General features: G+C 41.3%; 2 protein-coding genes across 2 annotated transcripts; one reads left to right on the top strand and one right to left on the bottom strand.

Annotated features, from left to right (window-relative positions):
* Window positions 1-627: 627 nt before the first annotated feature.
* Window positions 628-4,756, bottom strand: dnajc12 (DnaJ (Hsp40) homolog, subfamily C, member 12). The gene is made up of 5 exons (XM_084153534.1): window positions 4,361-4,756; window positions 4,037-4,115; window positions 1,906-2,045; window positions 1,249-1,390; window positions 628-976 (listed from the first exon to the last, which is right to left on the bottom strand). Exons 1-5 carry the CDS (start codon window positions 4,436-4,438, stop codon window positions 894-896), a joined length of 522 nt encoding a protein of 173 aa, XP_084009660.1. The 5' UTR covers window positions 4,439-4,756; the 3' UTR covers window positions 628-893.
* A 424-nt stretch (window positions 4,757-5,180) lies between these two features.
* LOC311110905 (NAD-dependent protein deacetylase sirtuin-1-like) lies at window positions 5,181-12,624 on the top strand. Its single transcript, XM_084153533.1, has 9 exons — window positions 5,181-5,607; window positions 6,175-6,246; window positions 6,389-6,630; window positions 7,504-7,656; window positions 8,527-8,674; window positions 9,300-9,379; window positions 9,557-9,740; window positions 9,894-10,709; window positions 10,870-12,624. Exons 1-9 carry the CDS (start codon window positions 5,244-5,246, stop codon window positions 11,160-11,162), a joined length of 2,352 nt encoding a protein of 783 aa, XP_084009659.1. The 5' UTR covers window positions 5,181-5,243; the 3' UTR covers window positions 11,163-12,624.
* The last annotated feature ends 936 nt before the right edge of the window (window positions 12,625-13,560 follow it).

Here is a 13,560-nt window from a genome sequence, read left to right as displayed (position 1 = left end):
CCTTCACGGCGTAGTGTGTTACCAATTGTTTTCTTGGTGACTATGGTCCCAGCTGCCTTGAGATCATTGACAAGATCCTCCCGTGTAGTTCTGGGCTGATTCCTCACCGTTCTCATGATCATTGCAACTCCACGAGGTGAGATCTTGCATGGCGCCCCAGGCCGAGGGAGTTATTTTGTGTTTCTTCCATTTGCGAATAATCGCATCAACTGTTGTCACCTTCTCACCAAGCTGCTTGGCGATGGTCTTGTAGCCCATTCCAGCCTTGTGTAGGTCTACAATCTTGTCCCTGACATCCTTGGAGAGCTCTTTGGTCTTGGCCATGGTGGAGAGTTTGGAATCTGATTGATTGATTGCTTCTGTGGACAGGTGTCTTTTATACAGGTAACAAACTGAGATTAGGAGCACTCCCTTTAAGAGTGTGCTCCTAATCTCAGCTCATTACCTGTATAAAAGACACCTGGGAGCCAGAAATCTTTCTGATTGAGAGGGGGTCAAATAATTATTTCCCTCATTAAAATGCAAATCAATTTATAACATTTTTGACATGCGTTTTTCTGGATTTTTTTGTTGTTATTCTGTCTCTCACTGTTCAAATAAACCTACCATTACAATTATAGACTGATCATTTCTTTGTCAGTGGGCAAACGTACAAAATCAGCAGGGGATCAAATACTTTTTCCCCTCACTGTATATAAATAATATATATGCTCCATACCCTAGGGCCTACGCCATGGCAAAACTGGGGAATTTCATTATAATTTTCCACAGAGGGTCTAATAGGTTACACCTGATAGATAAAATACAATTGGTGTAGCAATTACATACAATTAAGGTGAATATGGGAGCCGACAAGTAACATTATTCACAAGGAAACTGACAACACTTTCCATTTAGATTTCATAATTTCTGAATTTCCGCAGAAGACTGGATGGGGAGTCAGAAGCCCACCGAAAATGGCGATGGCAGTAATCACCTGGATAATGGGGACATCAAAAATATGATTAAAAATAAAAAAGGTACAGTTATTTAATAAGACATTTAAATCAAATAAGATTAGACCAAGAGCCTCATTTGAAGCATTATATTCCCATAAGGTTAGTGGTATATTACCATAACCAATATTGCATGTTGGATTTTAGTTCTGTCTAACTATATGTTGGCAAAAGTACCTGTAAACATGAAAATCATTTAAAACTAGGCTATGTCCTCACTTGAAAATAATTTAAAACTAGGCTATGTCCTCACTTGATGATGGCACTGCATCTGGTGAAGGCATCTCTGGTACCTCGTGGTCAGTACAGTCTCTGTCTTGGGAACTGTTAGGGAATGTTGCTTTAGAGCTCTCCAGCATGGGCTCCTTTTTGGTCCTCACAGCCCAATGCATTGACTGAGGACAGAGAGCAACGTACCCAAACATTAAAAAACACAATCAGATAAAGTGTGTTTAACATAATATAATGTATGCATTCAACACAGGATACATTTTTTGAATGGGCTTATCTCAGTTACATAATACTTGACCTTAGGTCACCTGATTAAATGTAGGCAGTGTAAAGTTTGACAACTCTTTGTTATGCTTTATTATTATATTAACAAGTGGACTAGTGCCCCATTATTTGTTCTATGAAAGAGCACCCCTTTACATCATAATTATGATTCTCATAATATACAGTACAAGTTAAAAGTTTGGACACACCTACTCATTCAAGGGTTTTATTTTATTTTTTACTATTTTCTACATTGTAGAATAATAGGGAAGACATCAAAACTATGAAATAATACATATGGAATCATGTAGTAACCAAAAAAGTGTTAAACAAATCAAAATATATTTTATATTTGAGATTCTTCAAATAGCCACCCTTTGCCTTGATGACAGCTTTGGACTGGTACTGTACATACTGTTTTGACAGAGTCGCCAAGGGCTAGCCAGCCATGGAATGGTATGGTAATTCCACTTCTTTTCCATACATCATAGTTTCTTCTACTTTTTTCATTGCACAAAACCTCCTTGGCTTCCTGCAACTTCTGAAACTCTTCCACTGCAACAAAATGAGGACATAATGATGAGCATGGATAGGATTATTGCGATGACATTTTTATGACACAAATACATTGACATTTATGTGCCTTCAGAAAGTATTCACAAAACTTAACTTTTCCGCATTGTGTTGTGTTACAGCCTGAATTTAAAATTGATTACATTTAGATTTTTGGTCACTGGCCTACACACAATACCCCATAATGTCAAATTGGAATTATGTTTTTCGAAATGTTTACAAATTAATAAAAAATGAAAAGCTGAAATGTCTTGAGTCAATAAGTATTCAACCCATTTGTTAGGGCAAGCATCAATAGATTCAGAAGTAGAAATGTGCTTATCAAGTCACATAATAAGTTGCATGGACTCACTCTGTGTTCAAAAATTGTGTTTAACATGATTTTTGAATGACTACCTCATCTCTGTACCCCACACATACAATTATCTGTAAGGTCCCTCAGTCAAGCAGTGAATTTCAAACACAGATTCAACCACAAAGACCAGGGAGGTTTTCCAATGCCTCGCAAAGAAGGGCACCTGTTGGTAGATGGGTAAAAAACTAAAAACAGACATTGAATATCCCTTTGAGCATGGTCAAGTTATTAATTACACTTTGGATGGTTTATCAATACACCCAGTCACTACTAAGATACAGGCGTCCTTCCTAACTCAGTGTCCGTTCCTCAGGGATTTCATCATGAGGCCAATGGTGACTTTTAAAAAGTTACAGAGTTTAATGGCTGTGATAAGAGAACACAGAGGATAGATCAACATTGTAGTTACTCCTAATTGACAGAGTGAAAAGATGGAAGCCTGTACAGAATACAAAATATTCAAAAACATGCATCAAGGCACTAAAGTAATACTGCAAAAAATGTGGTAAAGCAATTAACTTTTTGTCCTGAATACATATGTTTGGGGCAAATCCAATACAACACATTACTGAGTGTAACCGGTGTGAAATGGCTAGCTAGTTAGCGGTGCGCGCTAGTAGCACTTCAATCGGTGACGTCACTCGCTCTGAGACCTAGAAGTAGTTGTTTCCCTTGCTCTGCAAGGGCCGCGGCTTTTGTGGAGCGACGGGTAACGGTGCTTCGAGGGTGACTGTTGTCGATGTGTGCAGAGGGTCCCTGGTTCAAGCCCAGGTAGGGGCGAGGAGAGGGACGGAAGCAACACTGTTACATGAGCACCACTCTCCATATTTTCAAGCATAGTGGTGGCTGCATCATGTTATGGGTATGCTTGTAATCGTTAAGGACTGGGGAGTTTTTCCAGGATAAAAAAGAAACTGAATGAAGCTAAACACAGGCAAAAGCCTAGAGGAAAACCTAGTTCAGTCTGCTTTCCACTAGACACTGGGAGATGAATTCACCTTTCAGCAGGACATAACCTTAAACACAAGGCCAAATCTACACTGGAGTTTCTTACCAAGAAGACAGTGAATATTCCTGAGAGGCTGAGTTACAGTTTTGACTTAAATTTACTTGAAAATCTATGGCGACCTAAAAATGTTTGTCTAGCAATGATCAACAACCAATTTGACAGAGCTTGAAGATTTTTGAAAATAATAAATGGACAAATGTTGCACAATCCACGTGTGGAATGCTCTTAGAGACTTACCTAGAAAGGCTCACAGCTGTAATCGCTGCCAAAGGTGCTTCTACAAAGTATTGACTAACGGGTGTGAATATTTATGTAAATGAGATATTTCTGTATTTCATTTTCAATACATTTGCAAAAATGTCTAAAAACATGTTTTCACTTTGTCGTTATGGGGTATTGTATGTAGATGGGTGAGAAAAAAACAATTAAATCAATTTTGAATTCAGGCTGAAACCCAACAAAGTGGAATAAGTCAAGGGGTATGAATACTTTCTGAAGGCACTGTACATGACAATCATCACCTGTCACAGTACACAAGAAGGGTACATGACAATCATCACCTGTCACAGTACACAAGAGGGGCACAATCACACAGAATTGATCCATTACCTGCTCTTGGATTCTCAGGGTGCTTGTCTGGATGGCATGCCAAGGCCCTTACTCTGTATTCATTGGCAATCTGTTCTGTCTAAAAACAAAGACACATCATGAAAGTTTTATTCATATACATTATGTTACATTTGCCATGGCCTTAAAAGCTGGTTGAACTGACAATCAAAATCGTATAGCAGTCACTTGACAAAAGGTGCATGAAATTATACCAAGCTACGCCACTTTCACTGCACAGTATGAGATCCATATCTCAACAGGTCGTCACATTTATTTAGCCTAGCTAGCTAACGTTATTGCTAGTGGGAAAACAAACTATCTTACCGAAGATAACTCGTCGCATCCGAGTAACCCGTAATAATCGTCCAAGAGCTCTGGTTTGCAATTTAAAATATCATCCATTCTGATTTATTTTAGCTATATAAGCTTTGAAAATAACAGACTTAGCTAGCCTGACTGCTCTGAAGGCTGCGGTGTTGCGCGTTCCAGGTCGACTTTATTTTAACGGCGCCGCGCAGCTAGAAGTCTAAAGAACCAGAGAAGAACCACGATATGTCACTGACTATTGCAATATTATCCAGCTAACGCTAATAGTTTTAGTTGATTTGAAATGCGCAATTTGCTCAATTAATTCAATCAATGACAATTTCATAGCTAAACATCAATAAGCACACGATACATTTTGTTGTGGTTGACGTCATCGACGTGCTGAAGTGGCGCTCGGGGCCGCAACCAAAGACGACAGTGTGAAGATAGGCTAAAACTGCTTATCCCAGATCACACTTGAAGGCGATGTCATGGCGACGTTGGCTAGCTAAGCGCATGCGTAGAAACGCGTAATCGGTCTAACGGTCGTTTCGCGCCGATCTGCGCATGTGCAGGCCGTCAAACGGCACTCCTTCGATATAAAGTTGTTTTTGACGAAAATGAGGTTGGAGTAATAACATGTACAACTATTTAAGACATTGTCTCGAATGTAGGTTGTGCCTTCAGATTTAGAGAACATTATCAACTAAGGAACCATTTTTCACTTCTATTATTGACTTCTCAAGCTCCAAATCCCGGCCTGGTCTGTTTGTTCTGTTCCTCAAGCGTTGCCGGAACTCAAGCAATGTTGCGCCGCTTGGTTTAGAAACTCTGTGCCGCATCTCTGGTGGAGAGCGAATCACATTCGCCATTTAAATAACCAGCTGTCGACCGCGGAAGAATGTTTTACCACAGTACACAGCGGCTTTATCAGCTGAAGATGGCGGACGGGGAAAATATCCTTGTTGGAGCCAGTTCCAGCACTTCAAATATTGAAGAACCAGTTTCAAAAAAGCCCAAAATGGGCATGGCCATAGAATGTGGACTCAAAATTGTTAAGACTGAGCAAGTTACGTACGGGCCAGAGGCTGGTGAGAGTTGGGCGACGGCGATTTCTGCGCTGCCAGAGAAGGAGATTGAGCCGGTGTTGGTAGGACAGGCCTCAGCAGCAGCACCAGGCGGAGACAATGGGCTGCTGGGCTTCGAGCCTCAGGAAAGGGTAGCGAATTTAGACAAGGCTTCTGGACCCACTGCGGAGCCTGCAGGTAGGATAATTTTGCTAGCTGGTATGCCAAGTTTTTTGGCGGACTCGACCATTGTATGTCTGGTTAACGTTAGGTTGCTCCACCTAGTTAGATACCAATTGGGCTAGCTTTGTAACTAAGTTGTTACTAGCGAGTTCAGCAGCACGTCAGCCTGAAGTTTGAAACTAGCTAACTTTGCGTGCATTACGCATGATATGCGACTTTATTATTATTATTATTTTATTTTTTTGTCATTTTAGCAGACGCTCTTATCCAGAGCGACTTACAGTTAGTTATTAGCCAATGCTTTTACCCACCCATAAAAATGTAACTACCTTTAGCGGGAGAGCTAGCTAACTATCAACATTGGCTATTTGGATTGTCATTAAATTGCAAGTTAGTTTTTTTTGCAAATTTCAAGGAATGCAAAAATACAGTTCAATAATTTGTTGTTTTAGGAATAGATACTGTTCACTAAATGAATTAACAAAACTATCACTTCCCACTATCATGTCCTCCTTATTCCTGATCCTGAGTGTCTTGACCCTGATGATGAGGAACTTAACCCAAATGCCTTTGCCTCCCCAGACGGTGTCAATGAGGATGATGACAGATCCTCACATGCAAGTTCCAGTGACTGGACACCTCAACCACAGATAGGTACAAGATGACAAATAAGTCATATTTTTAATACACCTGTTTTAGTACACAAAATTGCATGCAAACCAGGTAATGTTAAAGATACAATAACATGTTTTAAGCTATTTGAATGTATTGATGTTGGTGTGTTTTTTAAAATTAGGTTCCTACAGTTTTATCCAGCAACACATCATGAGAGAGACAGATCCGAGAACAATACTGAAAGACTTGCTTCCTCCAGAGACTGTGCTTCCGCCCGACTTGGATGACATGACACTGTGGCAGATCATCATCAACATTTCGGAGCCTCCTAAAAGAAAGAAGCGCAAAGACATAAACACCCTGGAGGACGTGGTTCGGCTACTCCATGAAAGCAAAAAGATCCTTGTGCTAACTGGTGCTGGAGTATGTATTGCAGGGAACACATTAAGTAGGGTGTCCACCCACTCTGCCGATGAAATTTCACTTCCTTATGTTATAAAATGCATTTTACCAAGACATACAATTATTCACATTCTGAATTGTTCAGTGGGGTCTTTCTCAAACATATCATTGACATTATATCCAAAGTCAGATTTCGTATCCTAATACATCTGATAATAAGCACCGAGCTCTGTTGACATAGCAATGCAGGTTTCTCGTGAGGATTTTACATTTTGTGGTCGTCGTCTTCAAAGTTGTTTCCGCGGGTCGCAAAATTAGCATGACACGAGCTGAATTAAATGTAAAAGGCTTTGAAAATAAAAAGCTTGGTATATGCTCAGTGCTCCGTTGACATTTCACAGAGATACGCTTGTTCTTGTGAGAAATCTTCGAAAAACAGGAATTTCTAATTAATATGGAAAGCGTATAGTAAAATATGAAAATACTACATGTCATGTCTCAATCGATATCCATCTTACCTCTATTGTTTTATGTCCTGCGGATTCAAGAAGAGTGATGACGAGTTCAACGGGAAATTGAGCCTGTCAGGTAGCCAGTAGCCTTAATTCTTGCACAGAATCCAGCTTGCTGATGCAATTACATTTTCCAGAATGTTCCTTTTTTTTTTATTCTGGTCTCCGTTGATTTAGTCACCCTAATTCTGGCCATCATACATGGGTAAAATCTCCGTTTCAACTGATTATGATAGACATGAGGAAAAAATTGCATATTTTACCCATTTGTCAAAAGATGCGTTTTTGATTGGACACCCTACCTTACGTTTTGCAGTGTCTCTTTGTATAGCTTTCACAGTTGCCGTATTTGGACTGATGATTTGTTATTTTTCCTCCTCAGGTGTCTGTTTCTTGTGGAATACCAGACTTTCGATCCAGAGATGGCATTTATGCAAGGCTTGCAATAGACTTCCCAGATCTTCCAGACCCTCAAGCAATGTTTGATATAGAGTATTTCAGAAGAGACCCAAGGCCCTTTTTCAAGTTTGCTAAGGTTTGTGGATTGAAAGCATATATATATATATATATATATATACACACAGACACATTGGCCAGTTTATTAGGTACACCCATCTAATACCGGGTCGGACCCCCCTTTGCCTCCAGAACAGCCTGAATTCTTCGAGGCATGGAAACGTTGCTCAATTGGTATCAAGGGACCTAACGTGTGCCAGGAAAACATTCCCCACACCATTACACCACCAGCCTGTACCGTGGACACCAGGCAGGATGGGGCCATGGACTCAATGCTGCTTACACCAAATCCTGACTGCCATCAGCATGACACAACAGAAACTGGGATTTGTTGGACCAGGTGATGTTTTTCCACTCCTCAATTGTCCAGTGTTGGTGATCGCGTGCCCACTGGAGACGCTTCTTCTTGTTTTTAGCTGATAGGAGTGAAACCCGGTGCGGTCGTCTGCTACAATAGCCCATCCGTGACAAGTACCGACGAGTTGTGCGTTCCGAGATGCCGTTCTGCACACCACTGTTGTACTGCACCGTTATTGGCCTATTTGTGGCCCGCCTGTTAGCTTGCACGGTTCTTGCCATTCTCCTTCGACCTCTCATCAACGAGCTGTTTTCACCCACAGGACTGCCACTGACTGGATGTTTGTTTGTCGCACCATTCTCGGTAAACCCTAAACCCTAGTCACCTGTCTGCCTGCTTTATATAGCAAGCCACGGCCAGGTGACTCACTGTCTGTAGGAGCGAGCCATTTGTGAGTGGGGTGGTGTACCTAATAAACTGGACACTGAGTGTGTATATGTGTGTTTGTTTATTTGATTAAGTGATTAATATCTATAAATGACCACATGTTTTGATATGTGAGATGGTTTTGATTGCTCTGCTCTCTTGTAGGAGATCTATCCTGGACAGTTCCAACCTTCGCCCTGTCACAAATTCATATCTATGCTGGGCAAGCAGGGGAAGCTACTACGCAACTACACCCAAAACATTGACACTCTTGAACAAGTGGCTGGAGTTCAGAGGATCATCCAGTGTCATGGTACATACAGTAATATACACAGTGTACAAAACATTAGGAACACCTTTGTAATATTGAGTTGCACCCCCTTTTTTGCCGTCAGAACAGCCTCAATTCTTCGGGGCATGGACTCTACAAGGTGTCGAAAGCATTCCAAACGGGATGTTGGCCCAGGTTGATGACAATGCTTCCAACAGTTGTTAAGTTGGCTGGATGTCCTTTGGGTGGTGGACCATTCTTGATACACACGGGAAACTGTTGAGCATGAAAAACCCAGCAGCATTGCAGTTCTTGACACACTCAAACCGGTGCGCCTGGCACCTACTACCATACCCCGTTCAAAGGCACTTGAATATATAATATTTTGTCTTGCCCATTAACCCTCTGAGTGGCACACACACAATCCGTCTCAATTTTCTCAAGGCTTAAAAGTCCTTCTTTAACCTGTCTCCTCCTCTTCATCTACACTGATTTGAAGTGGATTTAACATGTGACATCAATAAGGGATCATAACTTTCACCTGGTCAGTCTGTCATGGAAAGGTGTTCCTAATGTTTTGTACATTCAGTCAATGTCAACTTTAATCCAGTTCCAAGTGTTTGTGGTGCCATGTCTAATATTGACCACAAAGTCTTCTGTATTTCAGGGTCTTTTGCAACAGCTTCCTGTCTCATCTGTAAACACAAGGTTGACTGTGAAGCCGTAAGGGAAGACATTTTTAATCAGGTATTGGCAAGAATGGTTCCTATTAATATTCACCTGTGTCAAATCTGTGAATTGATGTATACTCCTGGACAGACTTGTGGCATTTTAAAGTCGTTATCAGCTTATCTTGTGCAGTAGCATCCAGTCTGCTGAATTGTCATTGTCTTTTTTCATATTGTATACAAATATCTGTTCTAGGTTGTCCCTCACTGTCCACTGTGTCCAGATATTCCCCTGGCAATCATGAAGCCAGATATTGTCTTCTTCGGAGAGAATCTCCCAGAACTGTTCCACAGAGCAATGAAGCAGGATAAGGATGAAGTGGACCTCCTTATCGTCATTGGGTCCTCACTGAAAGTGCGACCCGTTGCTCTCATCCCAAGTATGTTGAAAATACAATGAGTGGTTGTTTTAGATACCCAAGATGAGCAATGCTATTACCAATGTTATCATGTTATTACCAGTTGTTATTACCAGTATTAGCCTTGATCTCGAGCCATGCATGTATAACAAGGTGACCTCTTTTTCCATCCAGCCTCCATTCCTCATGAAGTGCCTCAAGTCCTGATCAATCGGGAGCAGCTGCCTCACCTCAACTTTGACGTGGAGCTACTTGGGGACTGTGACGTCATCGTTAACGAGCTCTGCCATCGGTTGGGCGGAGACTTTGAGCAACTGTGCTACAACTCCTTAAGACTCAGTGAGATCACAGAGAAACCCCAGCGGTCACAGACACCTGCAGAACAGCCACCTTGCGAGGCCTTGTCTACTCACAGTAAGCCAACAGAAGAACAGAAGCGCCGTCACACAGACTCATCGGTCAGTGCCTCAGAGGAGACGGACACTCAGATGGTCACAGAGACTCCAGAAGGCGACAGAGTACCAACAGAACCTTGTCCGACGCCGCAGAATGTCACCGACACAGCTGAAGTCTATGGAGTACCATCGGAGCCCTGTCCAAAGGCAAAGATTGTCTCAGACACGCTTGAAGTTGGAGTACCAACAGAACCCTGTCCAAAGACTCAGAATGTCACAGGCACCCCGGAAGTCAACAGAGTAGCGACAGAGCCCTGTCCAAAAGGCACTCTTGAATTCGATGCAGTACCATCAGAGCCTTGTCCAAAAGCGCAGATTGTCCCAGAGACTCCAGAAGTAGAAGGAGCACAGCCAGAGCCTTGTCCAAAGGCTCAGAGTCCCAATGAGGAGAGAATGGAGAATTCAGATTCACCATCAGTGGACACGCAGAGTGAAGAAACCTCTGGGTTAAATGACCAACATGTCAACCTTGAAGTTCGCCGAAGATGCTGGATGAGTCGAATCAGTCGAAGTCCTATCAGCAAGCGCCTTGAGAGTAAAATTTCAAGTGTTCATTTACCTCAGATTTTGTGCAGAATTGTGAAATTATTTATGCACAACCTTTTGATGATAATACGTATTTTCCATGTCATGTTATGACAAAACTTGTTTCCATGTTGTAAAATGCATCCTAAATTCAATGTCTTTTCTCCCAGCTTCTCAATACCTATTCCAAGCACCAAATCACTACATCTTCCACGGGGCAGAAGTGTACTCCAACTCGGAGGACGAGACGTCCAGCTCCTGCGGAAGCGACAGCGAGGACTCCAGCCTGGAGGACGAGGACGAGGAAGACAGCGATGCTGAGGAGGACCAGAGCACACCAGCAGAGGAGGGCGAGGGCTGCCTCATTGACATAGTGACACACAATCAAGCCTGCGAGGGCACTTCGAGTGTGAAGCAGATGGACAATACAGATGAAAATGTCCAGAACACCACAGACCTTTAAAAGAACAAAGCACTAGTAGTCTTTTATATTTGTTTTGTATATTTTTGTCCCCCCACAGCACCTCTATTATACATTTTTCATAAAGTCTAGATTGGGTTGATGACACTTTTGCATGCATGTGCTGAAAATTGATTCTTCGTTCACCCTCTTCTGTCTGACAACATTAACAAGCTGCAGGTACACGTTTTGTGTACTACCATTAAATAAACAGCAGCTCAACTCAACCAATCCACTACAGAAGGTTAATGGTGAAGAAAGGAACAGCAAACTTAGACCAAAGAACTATTTCCCCCCCCTCGCAAACAGTTTTTCCATTAAAACTTAAAAACCTTGTCTTTGACTTACCCACCACTGAAGTGTAAAGAATATATTGAGCAGTGGCATTGTTTTCCTTACAATATTTGGCAGCTACTTTTTACAGTCAAACTTTTATTATTTTTGTACTTTGTAACATGTAAGAGACATACTCAGCAAAGAGTAGATGATGGTTTTCTAAATCAAATTGAAAACGTTATACAGTGTGCAAACATAAAGCCTTATAACCATGTTCATTGAGCTTTCATTGGAGCAAATAGCACTTTTTTTCTTCCTTTTCAGCAGTTTGACGCATTTGTTCATTTTTCCTCGGTTGTGTGAGCTATTTGGTGGATGTGACTGATTTGCTCCTATTCACTCTGTCCTGAGAAATGTCCAGCCCTAACACTGAGACCCTGCAGAGCTATAAAAGTGTTCTGGGATAAGTTTAACATTAGCCAAATGTAGTGTTTTAAGCACCTCATTCAAATCAAATTCAAATGTTTTTTGTTTGAGATTGATTTTGGTAGTAAAAAAAGCTCAAATGTAGGCTTTTTCCATATTTTCTTGACGACACCACAGAAATAGTCCTATTAATCACAAGGTGTGACAACACACTGTTGTGTAGAAAATTGATATAAATATGAGAGTTGCATGCTATTTGACATTTGATGGACAAGTTTAGTTTGAGAAGACCACTACAGGTAAGTGCATGCAGTTCAGATGCTGCAGCAGCGCCAATGGAGCTTGTTTTACACAAATGGAGAGACAACATTTACATGAATGAACTAAGGTGATTACAATTACGTTTAAGAGTTCTTAGAATCAGTATGCTGGTATGTGAGAGTCAGCTTTTGTTATGCTTTGCAGTGTTTCTTTTTTACTACATCAAAACATTTATTTTTCATGTTTTCTTTAAAAACATTACAATTTATTTGCAATATTTATATTAGGTCTAATGACACCATACACCAACAAATAGGCCATAATATAGCAGATAATCTCATTTGAGGTTACACTATGTAAATATGACATTTGCCTGTATTTAATTGATAATGTATACTGTATTTACAGTATAGCTCTAGGCCTATGTTTTTATGCCTGCAAAAGTCACACAGAAAGAGTTGTGTTTTTGTCTAAAATTACTAATAAAAATACGGTGAAAATGGCAATGTGTCTGAAAATATTATTGTCAAAATAATGTAATTCTAATCTAGGGCTGCGTTCAGTACATTCTGGGACGTTCAATTGAACGGAAACGGTGCTGTACTGAACGACCAGTTGAAAAATGGGGAGAGTTGGGGAACGCTGTCAGCATGACCACTGTCCTTTGAATACGTCACTCGTTGTTACAAGCCACACCAGAGATACTTTTGAGGAGATGGAAAACTCAATTGGAATAGTATTAACGCCAATTGTGTACGTCGCCCATGCGTCGTCAATGGGCCGCCCGGTGCATTCTTGGTGATTCTGGGACAAGGAGAGCTCTCCTTCAATGAGTGAATGGGAATCAATTGGGCGCTAGCTCAAAAACCCAACATTAGCATGAAATTCGTCAAGAAGTACAACATTAAAAATATTTTCCGAGATTAACTTGTTCTCTGTAATAATGTATAGCTTTGGAATCGTGACATTACATACTTTCGAGGAAAATAGGCAGGTTTCTCGACTCATACCTTGACTGTTGCTGTGTTCAAACAACTGGGAACTGGGAACTCGGAAATCTCCGACTTCCGAACGTTCAAAACAACTGGGAGCTCGGGGAAAAACGAGCTCTGACTGGGAAAATCGATTTGAACGGTCATCCAACGTGGAATTCTAAATCAGGAACTCGGGCCTCGTTCTAGAGCTCAGACTTTCCGGTCTGAAGATCACTGACGGCATGATTTAACAAAAAAAATTCCCCGAGTTCCCAATTGTTTTGAACGTGGCAATTTGAGAAGGGATTGTGTGACCATTAGCTTAGTAACAGCGTGACGCACCATGATAACGTGAACGCAATTGGTCGACAGTCTGCTGGGTAAGGCGTTACACGTTCCCCTATTAATTTCCCATTGGGATTGCTTTCTCCTCCTTTCTATATTTCTGGCTACACCTCGCCACA

Source organism: Coregonus lavaretus (assembly GCF_964263955.1).
Source record: "Coregonus lavaretus genome assembly, chromosome: 36".
Lineage (NCBI taxonomy): Eukaryota > Metazoa > Chordata > Actinopteri > Salmoniformes > Salmonidae > Coregonus > Coregonus lavaretus.
Note: the sequence above shows the minus strand (reverse complement) of the source record. Positions and strands in the feature narration are given on the sequence as shown.